Source organism: Myripristis murdjan, chromosome 22 (assembly GCF_902150065.1).
Source record: "Myripristis murdjan chromosome 22, fMyrMur1.1, whole genome shotgun sequence".
In the NCBI taxonomy this organism is placed as follows: Eukaryota; Metazoa; Chordata; class Actinopteri; order Holocentriformes; family Holocentridae; genus Myripristis; species Myripristis murdjan.
In genome coordinates this window covers 24,445,774-24,462,770 of record NC_044001.1, presented here as the reverse complement: position 1 = coordinate 24,462,770, position 16,997 = coordinate 24,445,774, and the positions used below count along the sequence as shown (strand labels likewise).

Sequence of the window (16,997 nt, the reverse complement as noted above, 5' to 3'; positions counted from 1 at the left end):
GAAAAAATAGATAAGAGCAAACTGCCACCACCAAAACAGTCTGCACAAATTTCCTGCAGCTGGAGAAACCGACATGCGTTTGATTGGCTTGGTGTTATTCAGCTTTCGCCTTTTAACGATTAGCTACTTTTAATTATCAGACAAACATTTACATAAACTACATAAATGACATAAAACTAAAAGAAAAACAAAGGAGTGTTCTTACAGGCATATATTTTCCAAGGCTTAGCCAGGAGAAATTGTGATTTAGCATTGCCTGTCTGGCCCGTCGTTCATACTCCAGTCCAGTTGGTGGCGGTAATGAACCAATGAGCCGGTTTGCCAGCCGACAGTAATCAGAAGCTAACTGTAACTTGATTTGGTGAAGCCTTTTCTCCCAGATAATTAAACGTCTGGTAATCAGTTATGCACATTAATCAAGAAAACAACTTTATTTATATTTAGTAGACTATCTGCAACTGCATACAGCAGCGCTTACACGGCCTTTTGCCCAAAGTAACCACTTGTGCTGTTTATTTTGAAGGCCAATTAGCGGAACTTCCGGTCGATGTGTGCCCTCTTCTGTTTCACTTAACGCGGCATCCTTTCTGACTGCATGGCTTTACCGTAAACCCGCTCGCAATTGAGCAAATTACAATTGTCCAGATCGACACGAGAAAGCTGGACTTGTGATAAATGCTACAGCCTTGCTACAAAAATCTCTGGTCATGTAGAATTTAAGATAAAGAGTAAAATCACCGCTGGGATTCATGGTTCAAAAAGCCGTTTCGCCTTTGTTGAAACCGTTTCGGTAGCCTGTGCATTTCCGTACATAGAAACAAACTAAGCAGAGTCGAGTGCAGCCTGTCTTTTAAGGGAACCCCGCTCTGTTTGCGGTATTTCTACCTGCAGCGACCTGAAGCTTTTATCGGGGTCAAACAACCATCACATCGTTTTCAGGAAGCAGGAGGAAAACTCGACATATTGTTGTTGCTGTGATTTGCACAGTTAGCCCCTGCTGGTGTTCAGTGGACTGGGTTTGTTTATGGTGCCAAACCTCGACCTGCTCGTCAGCGGATGAATGGCAGTGACTGCAGCGAGAGCGGCGGCGGCGGCGGGCGGCCCTGCGTCTTTGTCCCGGTTCAGGGGCGCGCTGGTCGGGGCTGTTCTGGGTGACTGTGTCGGCGGAGAGTTTGAGGGGGCGGAGGAGGTTCCCATGGAGAACGTGCTGCGGCACCTCAACAGCCTGGACGACGACACCAAGGGAGACGGTGAGGAGATTTACCTGGGAAATGTGTTTCACCTGAGGGGGTTTACATCGAGTTCAAGTGCTAGATAAAGGCACATCTATGAGGGTGCGCTTAAACCCTACACCTCAGAGGAACCGGTCTCTCAAGTCTCACGCATTGGGCATGAGACACACGCATTTCAACCCGTTCACACGCTCACACGCCACACCTTGTATTTCTCACGCAGAGAAATTACCAGGATAACGCCCACCAAGTTGCCCTGCTATTTTTTATTTATTTATTTATTTTTTATAACAGCAGTAGGGACCTATAATTTCCGCGATCACGGAATCACGGACGGAATCTCGGAATTAGCCAAATAAAATGGAAACCAAGTCCAAAAGGTAAAGAAACTTTCCAGGCTACAGCAGCGCACTGACATAGAGTGTGTAACAAAACGAAGAGTTGCCACTCCGCTCTATTTTCACTGACTAAACAGCAGCACACTGACTTAGCTTGTCTATTTAGAGAAGCGGTTTCACTTTGGCTTATTTTTCAGTCTATGTTGTCACATGCATACTACTGCTCATTCATTGGTAGCTGAATTGTAAAATTATAAAATAGACCTATATATGCTACATGGACCTTTTCCAATGTAGGATTGCAGCAAACAAAGTAACTATGAGAAATTACTTGTAATGTTAACACTGAATAAAAACCTCAATTCCTCAATAACCCAAATTTCTTCCTGACCTTGAAATCCAGGATGTGTGAAATCCTAGAGATTCAGGTCTTGAGAATCAGGCCTGACTTTCTCTCGTGTCACATCTGTAGATTATTGACTTACAGTGACTGTAGATTATGCTAAATTATACATACACACATTTAATTTTACATAGATAATCGATTGTCCCCTCTGAGTGAATAGTGACAGGTTTGTCAATCAGTGCTAATGTTTTTCTCAGGAATAAATGCTGTGGAATGTAACGTTACTATCAAGGTCAAGGACAAACCTAGTTATAAAAATGAAGAAAGAAAACTTTGAAATTAATTAGTCTTATTCTGATAATATGAGTAACAGGACTGCGTTGGTAGGACTGACACACTCAGCCAAGTCTGAAAAGATTGAAAAAATATAAAAAATAGTAGAGAGGACTTCCCTATGGTCTACCCATGCTGTAAGCAAATGGCTTGATGATGATGATGATGATGATGATGTCAGTCCCTGTGTGTCATGTGACTCACTGCTTCTTCCTTTTCCAGGCTAAATAAATTTCAGTAACAGGGTTGCACACATGTTGTGGGACACAACTTTAGAGCACAATTACTATTATTTAAAATGTGTTGATGATTAAACAAATCGTTTTAACAGTTAGGCTTGTGCAGTTATCTATTTTATCATACCTTACCCTCCTGACATCAGTGGCGGTTCTGCCTGTGTTGCCGCCCTAGGTGAAATTACTGCTTTTCGCCCTTCCATGTTATTACTCCTTCCATGCAAATCAGGAAGGTGGGGCAAAGGAAAATGGCCTTTTTAAGGGGTGCTATTTGCTATTTTGAATAATATTTTGGAACCACTTTTTCTGCAAATGTATTGACATTAATTATACTTAGAGTATTATTTACATAACGTACAGGTTTTTCAGTATTTTGTGCATGGATTATCTGAAATTTTATGGGTGGAGCAGAAAATGTCCTCCAATTCTGTAATGTCCCACAGACCCTTCATTCTTGTCAAACTGCCATACAAAAAAAAAAAAAACTTTTTGAAATCGCCTGCTACATGATAGGATTGAGAATGCTCTATTAGATGCACACATTCACTCTTTTATATTAAGATATTATGGCTATCTGCAGTGTCTCAAAAAAGTGCTGTTCCTTGTTGTCAGCAGGTGGTGCACCACATGCACAGGTGACAGCGGTATTTAGTCAATAGTGGGAATGCTCTAGTGTCCTAAACACTGACTACAACACTTCTGCCTTGTACTAACAGGCTTGAAATACAGGTAGAGTGGGTATGTATGATGACACGTTGGTTTTTCTGTCTGTTAATGTGTGTATGTGTCAGGTATCCTTGAGTATAGTGATGACACGGCCATGGCGCGCTGTGTGGTCCAGTCTCTGCTCACCCGGGCCGGCTTCGACGAGCAGGACATGGCGCGCAGGTTGTACACACACACACACACACACACACACACACACACACACAAACAGACTGCTTTTGTAGATTTCAAGGGCTCTGGCAGCATTTAAATAAGTACACACATGACCTTTAACCCTCGTCTTGCGTTCTTGCAGGTTTGCTAAGGAGTACAGTGTGTCTCCAGGGCGTGGTTATGGTTCTGGAGTGATCCAGGTGTTGAAGAAGCTGTCCTCCCCCCAGCTCAGTGATGTGTTCCAGCCAGCCAGAGACCAGTTTAATGGCCGGGGCTCCTTTGGGAATGGGGGAGCCATGAGGGCGGCCCCCTTCGCTCTGGCTTTCCCAGACCTGGCTGATGTGAAGAGGGTGAGTGAAAAGGTACCACAGGGAGTACCACTCCCTTGGTGACAGGGCAGTTGCTAGGAATTCTGGGCCCCCTGAAAGAATATTGGTGTGGGCCCCTCTACCCCATTCTTTGCCACTTTTTTACAACTGTGTATTATGATATTTTCCTTCATTTTTTTCTTTTGAGATAGCCAAGTTATACATTTTGAAACGCAACCAGCTGCTCTCAGAAACTGTTGCATGAAAGGCATAAGACCTGCAATATGGCCACTGGAGTAATTCTTCTGAAAGCCCTTTGCACTGAGAGTTATTTTTTTGATAGTTATTATCTATCTAATGTTATGCTGGAAAAAATCTAGAGACAGTTAAAACTAGGGATGATGATGTGTTGTTTTTTCTTGCAGTCAGCTTTTCACTTATAGATGACTTATAGATCACTACAATAATATTTTAGCTAAAATTGGAGACATTTTATATTTAATGTAAATTATATGATTGCTAAATTTATGCCCAAGGAGGCATAACCAAAATGTGTGGTGGTCAAAATGTTTAATAGTGTGTGACGTATGGCCATGAGTTGCTGGAACAGAGCCAGAGTGATTTCTCTCTCTCCTCCTAGTTTGCCCGCCTGGGAGCCATGCTGACCCACTCCTGCTCTCTGGGTTATAATGGGGCAGTGCTGCAAGCCTTAGCTGTCCACCTCTCCCTGCAGGGGGCGCTAGACTTGCCTCAGCAGTTCATCAGCAGGCTAATCACAGAGATGGAGGAGGTGGAGGGTGACGAGGCAACACGTAGCGACGCCAGAGTGTGAGTACTGCATGTATACATCTAATGATACATATCTGATCTTGTCATACCGGTCTAAGCTGGTGAGGTAGAAAGAGTCTAATTTACATCCAGGGTGGTTCAGGATTTTATTAGGACACAATTCAGACGATATTAAGAATGCCATTTTTGAGTCAGCGTCTACACACATTAACATGGTGTGTTTTCCCCAGCCTGAAGGAAGCAGAGAAGCCATTCTGTGACCGCCTCCACCGAGTGAAAGACCTGATGGATAAGAGCAAGGTCAGCATAGAGGAGGTCATATCTGAACTGGGTCAGTATCTGTTTATTTACCTTTCGATGTCAAATGCACCTAGCTTTCCAACTATCATACATCCTTCATTTTTTAATTTTCTTCAAGTATTCTCTCGTAGCCTGTCCTTGCCTGTTTCCAGCCTCTATATTCTTCTTATGATTATTCTGTTTTTCATTGTTGAAATTTTATTACTATTACTGCCGCAAAGCCCCACTCTCTCCTCAGGGGTTGTTAAAATTGCACCAGGGAAGCTTTGCACTTTGGTGATTCAAAATGACAGTGGGAACATTTTGGGAAGGGGTTTTACATTGAAATGAAGTAATATTACCTATGCACTCCACATACAGGGAAAAACAAAGGTCTTTATACTAATAGTTTTGATTTTTCTAGTCCTGTGGGTGGCACTCATACCTTACACCAGAATATCATTTAAGAAATTAACAACAACAACAAAAAAAGTAGGGTTCTATATACCAAAATAATTCTAGAATATCTTAAGAAACTTCAACCAATCTGCTTCACATCCCTTGTTTTTTGTTTTTTCACTTAGCCTTTCCTGTTTTTCCTTTCAGGTAACGGTATCGCAGCTCTCCACTCCGTCCCCACTGCCATCTTCTGTGTCCTCCATTGCCTGCAACCCCGAGAAAACCTTCCAGAGAACTATGGTGGCCTGCAGAGGACAATGGCGTACAGCCTGGCCCTGGGTGGGGACACAGACACCATAGCCTGCATGGCTGGGGCCATCGCTGGGGCCCACTATGGCATCGAGACCATTCCTCAGACGTGGATTAAGTGCTGCGAGGGTGCGGAGGACGCTGACGCAAATGCAGAACACCTTCACACGCTTTACCACCAGTCACCACAAGGGGGGGTGAGCGGGACAGGAATGCAGAGCTGTGATGCTGGGTTGGAAAACCAGTCCGACACCTCAAACAGCACAGAGAAGTTGTGAGCGGATTGATTCTTAACTGGAAATAGACAGAGGGACACACACTAAAAGCATACACGTACAGATACATTGACATCTCAAACTTTGGCCTGTTTTTGTTTTCATGGGCACTTGTGACATTGTGGTGAAATAAATTGTACATCACTGCATTATTTTTTGCAAAAACAGCTCTTCTGCACTGCTAATATTCCTCACTGGATCAAATAAGTATTGAGAACCTCAAGCTTACCCATACAAAACTGGTTTCAAATAAGAATATTAGTCACGTAACAAAGGTGAACAAAAAGATGCATAAGAATTTAGTAAACGAAAGAAAGAAAAAAACAAACCAAAAACAAGCCAAGTTCTCTGACACACATGAATGGACGGACTTAATTGACTAAGTGATCGATTTGATTACACACAGAGGAACAAAAACGTGTCCCATCCATACACATATTTATAAAGAGATGCACACTTCTCTCTCCCATTTATGCTCTTCCCTGTTTTGTGTTGAACAATCTTTAGTCATGTGAAAGTTGCACCATGAGCTCACCATGACTGTTTTATCAATTTTGGTGGGAAAACTATTATTTAATAAACTTTTTTTAAAAGTCATCATGTGTATAAGCGTATTTAATTTAACAGCTGAAACACCTGAAAAGAACCGTTATGCCTTCTAATTATTTAATACTCAACAGTTCTTTTTTTTTTGATGCTGAAAATGAATGCATAACCTTGAAAGTCCTTGGCTTATTAAAATATAGCAGCCAAATTCATGTGTGTGCCTCAACTCTTGGACCAACACAACCCAGGTGTTACTTGAAGGATCTCACTAAACAATGTCTCGCCAGTCCCTGAAAAGTCTGTGAATTTGATGTCTTTGTGAGGGTAGGATCTCACGTGAATCCAATTAGGATTGTTTTTCTTCTTACAAGGAAACAGAGGACACTACCTCATGAGACATTGTGATAGCATAGTTCTCTAGTGTTCAGAAGGTTCCTGGTTCAAACCCCAGCTCCACCAGAGAGCATGTCGAAGTGTCCTTGAGCAAGACACTGAACCCCTAAATGCTCCTGATGAGCCGCTTGGCACCTTGCCTGGTAGTGTGTGTGTGTGTGTGTGTGTGTGTGTGTGTGTGTGTGAATGCCAGGATATTCAAAAACTCAAACACACCAAACCCATATATAACATCTTTTAATGACGTTTATCAAAAACGGTTGAGTTGTAATGGCCAAACTGGGCCATTGCACCTGGTAACAAAAATCTACAGTTGAATTCAAAACTAACATGTTCATTGTATCAGGGAAACTGCAAAACTAGTTTAAGTCAGATGAGTCTGGGTTCAGAGGTTTGTAATGATCAGCTTTGTGCAGCTCATAACATTCCCAGTATGAGATTTCTTTTCTTTTCTTTTTTTTTTTTTTTCCGAATTTTTCCAAACTTTCTAGTAAACTTTGCTTGAATCAGAGGTTTTTCTCTGCTGGTGCAACCTCCAAGAAAAGCTGCAGGAATATTGTTACCTTCCTCAACAGGCCAGGGCAGAGCTTGTAATGGATGAAGGGCACATAGACTAAAACTCCACTGAAGACAAATAAAGTCACGTAGAGGTATTCTATCTGGGGATTGTCCACGATGGGAGCCAGCACAAGGCCGACTGCTGCGATGAGGACCAATATGGGGATTACAATGGGCACCTGTGAGAGAGAGGTGAGAGGAAGAAAGAAGCATCACGACAAGAGGATACCAGCTGGAACGTCTGTGCATGTAAATCTACAGCTCCTATTCTCATCCAGTGTGCTGTGGATGAATCCTCTGCTCAAATGATAAATTGACATATTGCTCTTTCATAAGTAGCGATGAGTGTTTGCTGACTTCTATGTGACTAACAAGAGAAAATGACCTTGTACGGCCTGGGGAGTTCTGGCTTCTTGATCTTGAGGTAGAGTAGTCCAGAAAGGGTGATTCCGTAGAAAAACCAGGCAGTGAAACTGACAATATCAGTGAAGACAAACATCAGACAAAAACAGGTTGTATATTTTTTTGTACACACGGGAAACAATGCAACTCCAAGTATCAGATACTATATGAAATATTTAAGAAACAGATCACAAACAAGATTCTGTATTCTCTTTATCTTATCAACAACAGAAATTGTAAAATATAGATACTGAAAAAGCATTAACCACACACACACACACACACACACACAAAACACACACTTCTCTAATTACTTTCCTAAGCATAGAGGCACAAGACAGGGTGTCCTCCCCCCACAGCTATTTGCCATGACCATCAGCCCATAGCGCTGTGGTCCAGTAAGGACATGGCAGGCATGACTAGAGGCTGAACGAAAGCTTCCCTCTACAAAGATAGTTTATCACTGTTCATGATTGATACACTATCCCATATCCCATGGATTTTAGATGAAAGTTTGCGGTTATCTGACTGATTGGTTTAGAGAGGTCTGTAAAGACAATATTATCAACTCAAAGACTTGTCAGGTAGGACAGATAAGGAAAAGCCGGAGTTCCAGTCCAATCTTTAATTACCGTTTAAAATGGAAAGGAAAAAACATAACAAGAGATATTAATCTAGGCATCGACACCACAATTATGTAGAATTTACAGTAAAATGTAGAGTAAAAATTACAGTAAAATAAATTAATGAATGAATACAATGTGAGGGGTTAAACAACACAACTTTTTTTTTTTTTTTTTACTTATGTATTGTTAGACTGGAGTAAAATAATGTTTTGAGTATTTTAGGTAACAGATTAAATCAGGGAAACAAATCTAGTTTGGGATTTAATTCTTTAACAATATGAATGACTGATAACTCAAACTGCACTGAAAGAATGGACATGTTTTTACCTGAAGAAGTTGACAATGGACTGGAAGTCTCCAGGAATCAGTACTAGAAGGGAGATGATGGTGGTGAAGATCAGCGCTGGGGACGGAGTCAATTTGTGGACATGAGCCATAGCCAGAATATCTGGCTACAAAGAAAAGACAACATGAAATGTTATAATACCACTTCTATTTCTGCTGCTGCTGCTGCTACTACTACTACTACTACTACTACAACCACTGTTGCTGCTATTACTGCTACTATTTCTACTAAAGGTACCACTACAATTACAAAATGAAGGAAGTTGCCCATTAGTCTTTATGGTACAGTAGGCAGAGAGCCCCCTAGTGACCCAATTTTTCCATCTACTGTCTAAAGTCTTGGACATGATGTCGGTGTCATAAGCATACCATCTTAGCTACTTTTACATATTTTCATGTCATTTCATGTTTTAAGTGGTACCCAAATCCATGGATTGCCCTTATCTTAGATGTGCACATAACCCTTTATCTGGCATCATAATTTGGATTAGATTGGATTTGAAGCAGTCTCAGTTTCTTCCCATTATGAAAAATACTTGGGATTACAGTAGCAGATAGGTGCTCTCAACTGGGCTGCCATGTTGTTGTCTCTCAGGCATGGCAGTGCTGTTTTTGGCTAGCCATAGGTGAGTCTATCCCACTCAACAAACTGCTAATCCAGAACACCCATGGGCAAAATTTGAAATACACTACTCACAAAAGGTTAGGGATATTTGGCTTTTGGGTGAAATTTATGGAAAATATAAAAAGTTCATGCTACAGTGATATTATATCATGAAAGTAGGGCATTTAAGTAGAAGCATGCACTGGTGATTTCCTCATCTCAAACAATTTCTTGAAACAAAAGCCAACAACAGTGGTGGGTATACCACAACAAAAAATGTCAGTGTCAATAACTTGTCATGTGCCCTTGAGCATCAATTACAGCTTGACAACGACGTCTCATGCTGTTCACAAGTCGAGTTATTGTCTGCTGAGGCATGGCATCCCACTCTTCTGGAAGGGCGGCCCTCAGGACATTGAGGTTCTGGGGTACAGAGCTCCGAGCCTCTACACGGCGACTCAGCTGATCCCATAGGTTTTCTATGGTATTCAGGTCTGAGAAAGTGCAGGCCACTCCATTTGAGGTACCCCAGTCTCCAGCAGCCATTCCCTAATGATACGATCTCGATGAGCTGGAGCATCAAACACCTGATGTGAATTTTGCCGTTAAACTCCTTGTTAGAGAACAGCAACTTGTGCAAAAAGTACTGAAACACTGAACAGTTGGACATGTGCATTCAAAAGTTTACAGAAGGTCACATTAAGTTCACCTGTAAAGGTTATAATGCATTTTAGGTTCATCCTGAAATTTTACCCGAAAGCCGAATATCCCTAACTTTTTGTGAGTAGTGTAGATGCAAAAGTCTTAGTGATAGGTTCATTTTTCACCAACTTCACTCTGGATGGTAAGCCAATGGAAATAGGTTCTGGCTTTGTCTACTTTCATTTTTGAGTTCAGGGGGTCATAATGATGGGTCTAAATCTACCCAAATCTTTAGGCAGCTGCACCCCAAGATATTTAATTGATTCTCCCTGCCAATCAAGATTATATTCCATGTATATATAATTGGAGGGTTATAGTTATAGACTTGTACTTGGATCTTCTATACACTTACTGTACACTCTGACAACAGTCCAAAACTAGAAGCAAATTCATTAAATTGGGAAGAGAGGTAGAGGGGTCACTCAAATAAACCAGGACATCATTAGCAAAAAGGGCAATTTTATGTTTGAACACTGCTATGCTTATTTCTTTAATGCTATCAGTCTGTTGAATTCATTGTCTGAGTGATTCGATGAGCAATCCTCAGACAAATGGAGGGGAGACACACCGCTGATGGCACTAAAGATGCATCAATTGCAATTTTATGGGACAATTCCATTTTCAGATTTAAAAAAAAAAAAAAAAAAAAAAAGCCTGACCTGCTGACTCCAATTTTGGCTGATTCCAATTTTCTGTCTTTCTAAGAACTATAATTGACAGTATACACAAACATATTTTAACTTTTCTTTAATAGAAAATTTCTTTGTATGTTCATAATAAAACATTGACTATTGAATAACTGTTATATTTTCTCCAAAACTGCACTGGGTTACAGGACCTTTGCTCACTCAAACAAATCTCAAAATAACACAGTGCTCCAGGTTACTCTACAGGTTTTTTTTTTATACAAATAAAATGCAACTGAAAATGAATTGCAGTATACATGGTTTACACATATGAACCACCATATGTAAGTTGTGTTTGTAATGTTATTGTTATATCATTGTTAATTTGTTATTTCCTATGAACATGGAAGTCTTAAGTTTATTTTGAAAAGACACTCTATGCATGTAGTGAACATACATGGTTGCAGCAATCGGCCGTCAAGAGCTGGGACCTGGGATGTGAGAGAAGACCTAACTACAAAACACAAGGAAAGATGTAACAAACTGTGGCTACAAACTGAAGAGACATGTAGGGGGAAAAAAGCCTTCTTTGTCAGAGCCAGAGTCATTCCTGAGAAATTTACAAGTGATGTGACCAAAAATTAACATAAGTCACTTATTTACTGTTGTCAGTTGTGAAAGCAATTCAGGGCACTTAATCCCTCTCCAGTCACTTTGTATTGTGTGAAGGGGCTCCCTGGTTTCTGACTGGTGTTATGTCAAAAGTATGCATGAGTTTGCTTTACACTTGGTATGGCTGGATTCACCATAATACGTTTAGTGTTTCGTTGGTACATGTGTGTATGTTTGGTTTGAATTTCAGGTGTGGATAGTGAAAAATGGATTAAAAATCTGTCCAAATTCCCTAGGGAGTGTGAGTGTCTGTCTAAAGTTAAATTATTATTGACAATTACACCTAAATACTTAAATTGTTGAACATTCATCCTTTCACTTTTCACTAAAGTGTCAGGAGCTCGAGTTAAATTTTTCTTAACAGAGAAATACATAGCTCATTCTGTTATTTTTTACTGAAAAGTGTCAGTTTTATCAGCAGTGATCGAGGGAAGATTCAAAGACTAAAAAAAGGAATCTGTTTCATCATTGAAACAATTTTGCATAAATTTAGAGGATAATACGATTCTTACCATGTGTCCCTCCCTTGCAGCAACAAAGCACACACGGCCACCACTGAAAAATGATCCATTCAGAGAACCGAAAGCAGATAATGCTGCAGCCACAGACATGATCCATCCCCAGCCTCCCAGCACCTTATTCCTGTGGAAAAATAACAAAAAACAGAAGTTAAGAGTTTATACAATGGCTGCCAAAACATTTTCCCCATGCAATTACGGGTAAGGTAGGTGTAGGTGTTGATAACTCTTCAAAATCTTACATACTGCACAGAGAACTTTTGAGGTCATATATTATACTGTCATAGCAGTGTAAAGGGGAAATAAGTAACATTTTTACTGCCTCATACACTGTAGCAATAAATCTCCTTACTACTGCAAATCTTAGAGGGAGGCTATGTTTGTTAATCAATACCAACAATGAATGAACAATTACTGATGAGATTTCTGGCTTTCAAAACTCACTTTCCAGCCCATATCTGAAAAAACCCATTGCACCAGAAGTTGTGGCAGCTCCCCCTGGTCTCTTTTAGAGGCTGATTAACCTTATAAATGACCCATTGCAACTTTGACAATTTGCAGTTTCAGCAACAGAAATCGCAAATCAAAACATTCTGTTTTGGACGTAACCATCTGAATCTGGTATTCTTAACCCCTTGTAGACTATTGTCTCGAATTCGCCTCAAACCACTTCCAGTCTTAATGCAGCCGAGGTGGTGTATGTATCACTGATGCCTGTTGATGCATATTTCACACATACCAAGAATTGTATTGGAAGCACTCTACCACCAATAATTTAGCATCTGCTTAAAGGCAAAAACTTTTTTAGATAATTGAAAATAAATTCAGGCAGTAAGGGGTTAATACCTCCAACAAAGACAGGTGCTGTCTTACCCCCAGGTTACTGCTACTGCACTGGAGGTCATCAGCTCTCTTGGTGTCAGCACTGCAAAGTAGCTCACATTCACCAGCAGATACAACACAGTCACCATGGAAATGGCGATCAAAAGAGCCCTGGGAAGAGTCACCTGACCAGGGGACAACATGAAATTAGACTTCATCATACAACTCCAAGGTATACGAGTTTGAGAATAGATTATTTATTTATTTATTTGCAACTTTCCCTTTTGGTCATTATTGCAAGGGTGTACAATCAATACCTTCACGGATGACTTCTCAAAATGTCTTAAAATGATTACATTATCAAAAGCTCATGAAAATAGTAATTGAAAAAATAATGCTGTTCAGCCCTGATGTTACAAAATGGTCACAGTCTGAATATCTTCCTTCTCTGTCATCATCAAGATCTTCACATTAGACTTGCATTACCTTGCATCTACACTTGAGCTGTCACATGCCATGTAGTTGCATCATTTTTTACTCATTCTAAAAGTAATCAATGGTAATTATTCATTGGAACAGTATGGCATTGACTATGGCAGAAACCAGTAGAGCTGCAGCAGCACCACACATCATCATCAGCTGGGGAGGGTGGCAGTCACCATAGAAGGGTGCAAGTGCATATTGTGCAATGTTGATAGATTCTGCACTGATCATTGTCTTTGAGAGAAAAAAACATATAAGTATGCCGTAAAGAAAGCAGGAAATGGGCCATAGATCTGCAGTATGTAGATAAAATTCCCACCAGATTCTGGAATGAGTGTCCCGATCTCTGCATACGACAGTGCCCCACACAAAGATATAAGACCTGAGAGAGCCCAAATGACCAAACTTGCTCCAGGGCTTCCTGCATTGGCCAGTACAAACTGTGGTGACATGAATATACCAGATCCAATTATGGTTCCTGCAGTTAGTGCTACACCACCAATCACACCCATTTCTCGCTTCAATTTCAGGGTGCCAGGTTTCATGTCAGCCATGGCCAGATAGCGGTTCTTGTTTCTGGTCGATGATATCCAGTCTTACAGAACACAGAGCAGGATGAAGTGCTCACACATCTGAGAACTGCTGAAGAGGTGTGGAATGGAAAATATTGGATCAAGGAGAGAAATACATAGGCTGCTTAACATTAATTTTAACCAAAAACTGACCAATATATTGTCAAAGTCCAATAAGAGGGCACAGGAAACCAACACCAAAAACACAAGGAATCACGGGGAGAAACAGAACGTAAACAGTGTACAAAAATAAAGCCACAAAACATAAAGTCATAAAACAAAGAAGTGCATGAGAAAACCCAGAACCACCACATAATGCATGCCTTTATTCCTTGTAGGACTGACTACTGTAATACTCTCCTTTCTGGTCTATCTAAAATCACAATAGGTCAGTTACATTTACTACAAAACTCAGCTCCTCATGTGTTGGCCAGAGGCCTGTATCACAAAGCGGGATTAAGGCGTTAGTGAGATAACTTCAGGTTCAACTCCGGATTTTCTGTATCACAAAGCAGGGCTGTATTCAATGTAGACGTACCAGTACGTAACGTCAAGCTAACAGAAACGATAAAGCTCTGAACAACCTGTTGCATTACACAAGCATTGCAATCATGGAAGCCGAGAGGGCAATTCTCCTTGCGATTGTAGCCGAAGAACTGTCTGAGCAGGACATTACTTTCAATGGATCATTAATAATGGGGGTAATGCAAAAGACCTTTGACATCACTGCCACATACATGTGCTTTTACATCTTCAAATGATGGGTAACATTTTAAACACTGGCTACACTGATTTAGCAACTGAGATAGCCACAATGGAGCACTATCGTTTTAAATCACAGAGGCTGATGCTGATTTGATAGGTCTGAGAAATCCAGGGAAAACAGAGATAGATACAGGCCTCAGGACCCCACAGACAGCATACATCACACCAATTTTAAAGTCTCTGCATTGGCTGCTTCTGGATTGATTTTAAGATCCTTTTATTTGAGCCTATGAACCCATGAAAACCCTCCTCTGGCAGTGGTCTTTAAATTATCCTTAAGTCAGACAAAAACCCAAGTTGAGGCACCCTTTTAGTCCTAGTCTCCGGAACCGGGTACACAGTGGCAGCCAGTTGGTAGGGTATTTGTTGATAGGTATTTCCTTATTCCCTTTTTCTCTACTCAAAGATCAGTTTCTACATGGCATGGATTGCTTTCTGTAATCTAATTAAAATTTGCCTTGCATCATACACTTGCTGAAAGACATTCTCTACTTTTTCTTACCTCTGGCCGTTTCAGCTCTTCTGTCACAGAATTCAAGTTGTTCCAACCATCATAGGACCACAGCCCCTGGTAGAAAGCAATTCCAATTGGACTGATGCCCCAGTTTGTGTTTTCAAAGGAGTCTTCAAAGGTATTAGCTTGGCCTGTGATAAGAAATACCACACCTCCTATAACAATTACTACCAGTGCCAGGACCTTGGCCACCATGAAAAACACTTGGACCGACATTGAAAAGCGAACATTGAGGCAGTTCACTGTGGCTAGCACAATGATTGCAGTTGCAGCTACGCATTTCACCACCTGCACAGGAGGTTTGCAGTCCAAATAGAAAGGGGCCACAACATATTCTGAAAAACTAAGTGCCATGCCAGCAACACCCGCAGGTCTCACAAACAGCACAGAGCTGAAGATTAACATGAAGGCAACGACTGGGCCTGAGGTCTTAAGGATATAGATGTACTCTCCCCCTGATTCTTGTATAACAGTGCCCAGTTCGGCGTAGCAGAGAGATGCCAGTATTGCCAGCAGACCACAGCATGCCCACACCACCAAACTCGCTCCAGGACTGCCGATGTTGAAGAGCACCGACTGGGGGGACATGAAGATGCCAGAGCCAATCATGGTCCCTGCGATGAGGGACACTGCTCCAACCAGCCCGACTTCCCGTTTCAGGTTGAGCTTCTGTCCTTTGCTATCCATAGTCACACTGGTTACAGACTGCCTGTTGTCCGACACCTTTTCCATGTTCTCAGTACAACAGATGTGTTAATTCTGTGTCCAAAGTCACTCTTGCTGCAGCCCAGGAAGTTAATAATTACATGGGTGGGAATGGGTTTTACCATTGTCATGCATTTATTTGGTTTATGACTTCTTGTCCTTTCATCCTGTTTTCTTTGAATGATCAGGAGATACAAAGTGTGAAACCTTTTTTTTTTTGGCATTTCTGCTTTATTGGACAGTCACAGTAGAGATAGACAGGAAAGGCAGGGGAGAGAGAGGGGATGACATACAACAAAGGACCTGAGGTCGGATTCGAACCCCGGTCGCTGCAATCAGGACTAAGCCCTGGTACATGGTATGCGCTCTTAACCGGTGAGCCACTGGTGCGCCGAGTGTGAAACAATTTGATGAAAATGAGTAATACAAGTACTATTGGCATTACTGGTGTTCCAAGTCAGGGTGCATACGTGAAGTTGAAGCATTTTAATATCGGAAATCTCACTGGACTAAGGGCCGCACTGATTTCAATAAACCAAAGCATGTATTATGAAATACATGTCACTTTAAACCAGAAATACTAAATAGAAACTCTTGTCAACTAATGGCACAGGGAATCATTGACCGTGACAGTAAACAAGGGCAATATGTTAACAACTTCAAGCAGAACTCAGGCTAAGTCAGTCATCTTATCTCAGTGATAATATTTATGGCCCAAGTTTCAACCTGAGATCAGAATTGTTTTGATGTCTTCACTTGTTGGCTTAATACTCCTGGAGCCTGATTCACAAATCCGTTCATTTGCTTGTGTTCTTCAGTTTTCTTCCTAGGCACATTCTTACAGTTTTTTTTTTTTTTTTTTTATAAATTAATTTATTTTTACTTAAAACCTTTACTTAAACCTCTAAAAATAGGGCTGGAAATAATTACAGTCCATAAAGTTTAGACTTACTTCCATAGCCAGGAGCCTGAAATTGACCCCAGCTTCCAGTCTGTGTTCCCAGTGCTCATGTTAATGCCCCAGTCCTGGTCCCCAGAACCTGTGTGGCTGAACCTGCGTTCCCAGTGCTCATGTTGCATCCCCAGTTCCAGTTCCCAGAGCCAAAGTGGTTGCCCCAATCCCAGTTCCCAAAGCCCTTGTGGCAGCCCTAGTCCAAGTCCCAAAGGCCATGCTACAGTCATTCTGGCTTCCCAAGGCTGTGCTGCAGCAGTATTGGCTTCTTGTGATCGTGACCCTAAACGTCAACCAGAACCTGAACTTCAGGCTTCCCGTCTGCTGGAAGTGTCTGGCTCCTATTTCCCTGAGGCATCCCTTCCCGGCCGGCCAGAAGTGCTCTAGCCGCACACAGGAGCACCACCACGTTGGCTCCCCACTCTCTGGCCGTCCACCAGAGTGCAATTGTCCTGGTTCCCCATGCTCT

The 16,997-nt window shown here is 41.4% G+C and overlaps 2 protein-coding genes across 2 annotated transcripts; one reads left to right on the top strand and one right to left on the bottom strand.

The window, feature by feature from the left end:
• The first annotated feature begins 559 nt into the window (after nucleotides 1–559).
• On the top strand, nucleotides 560–6,320 carry adprs (ADP-ribosylserine hydrolase). The gene is made up of 6 exons (XM_030045207.1): nucleotides 560–1,250; nucleotides 3,277–3,373; nucleotides 3,507–3,714; nucleotides 4,313–4,500; nucleotides 4,692–4,792; nucleotides 5,347–6,320. Exons 1-6 carry the CDS (start codon nucleotides 1,061–1,063, stop codon nucleotides 5,724–5,726), a joined length of 1,164 nt encoding a protein of 387 aa, XP_029901067.1. The 5' UTR covers nucleotides 560–1,060; the 3' UTR covers nucleotides 5,727–6,320.
• Nucleotides 6,321–7,168: 848 nt separating this feature from the next.
• On the bottom strand, nucleotides 7,169–15,603 carry LOC115380764 (b(0,+)-type amino acid transporter 1-like). Its single transcript, XM_030081971.1, has 6 exons — nucleotides 14,860–15,603; nucleotides 12,589–12,722; nucleotides 11,710–11,839; nucleotides 8,576–8,700; nucleotides 7,606–7,693; nucleotides 7,169–7,399 (listed from the first exon to the last, which is right to left on the bottom strand). Exons 1-6 carry the CDS (start codon nucleotides 15,601–15,603, stop codon nucleotides 7,169–7,171), a joined length of 1,452 nt encoding a protein of 483 aa, XP_029937831.1.
• Between the last annotated feature and the right edge of the window lie 1,394 nt (nucleotides 15,604–16,997).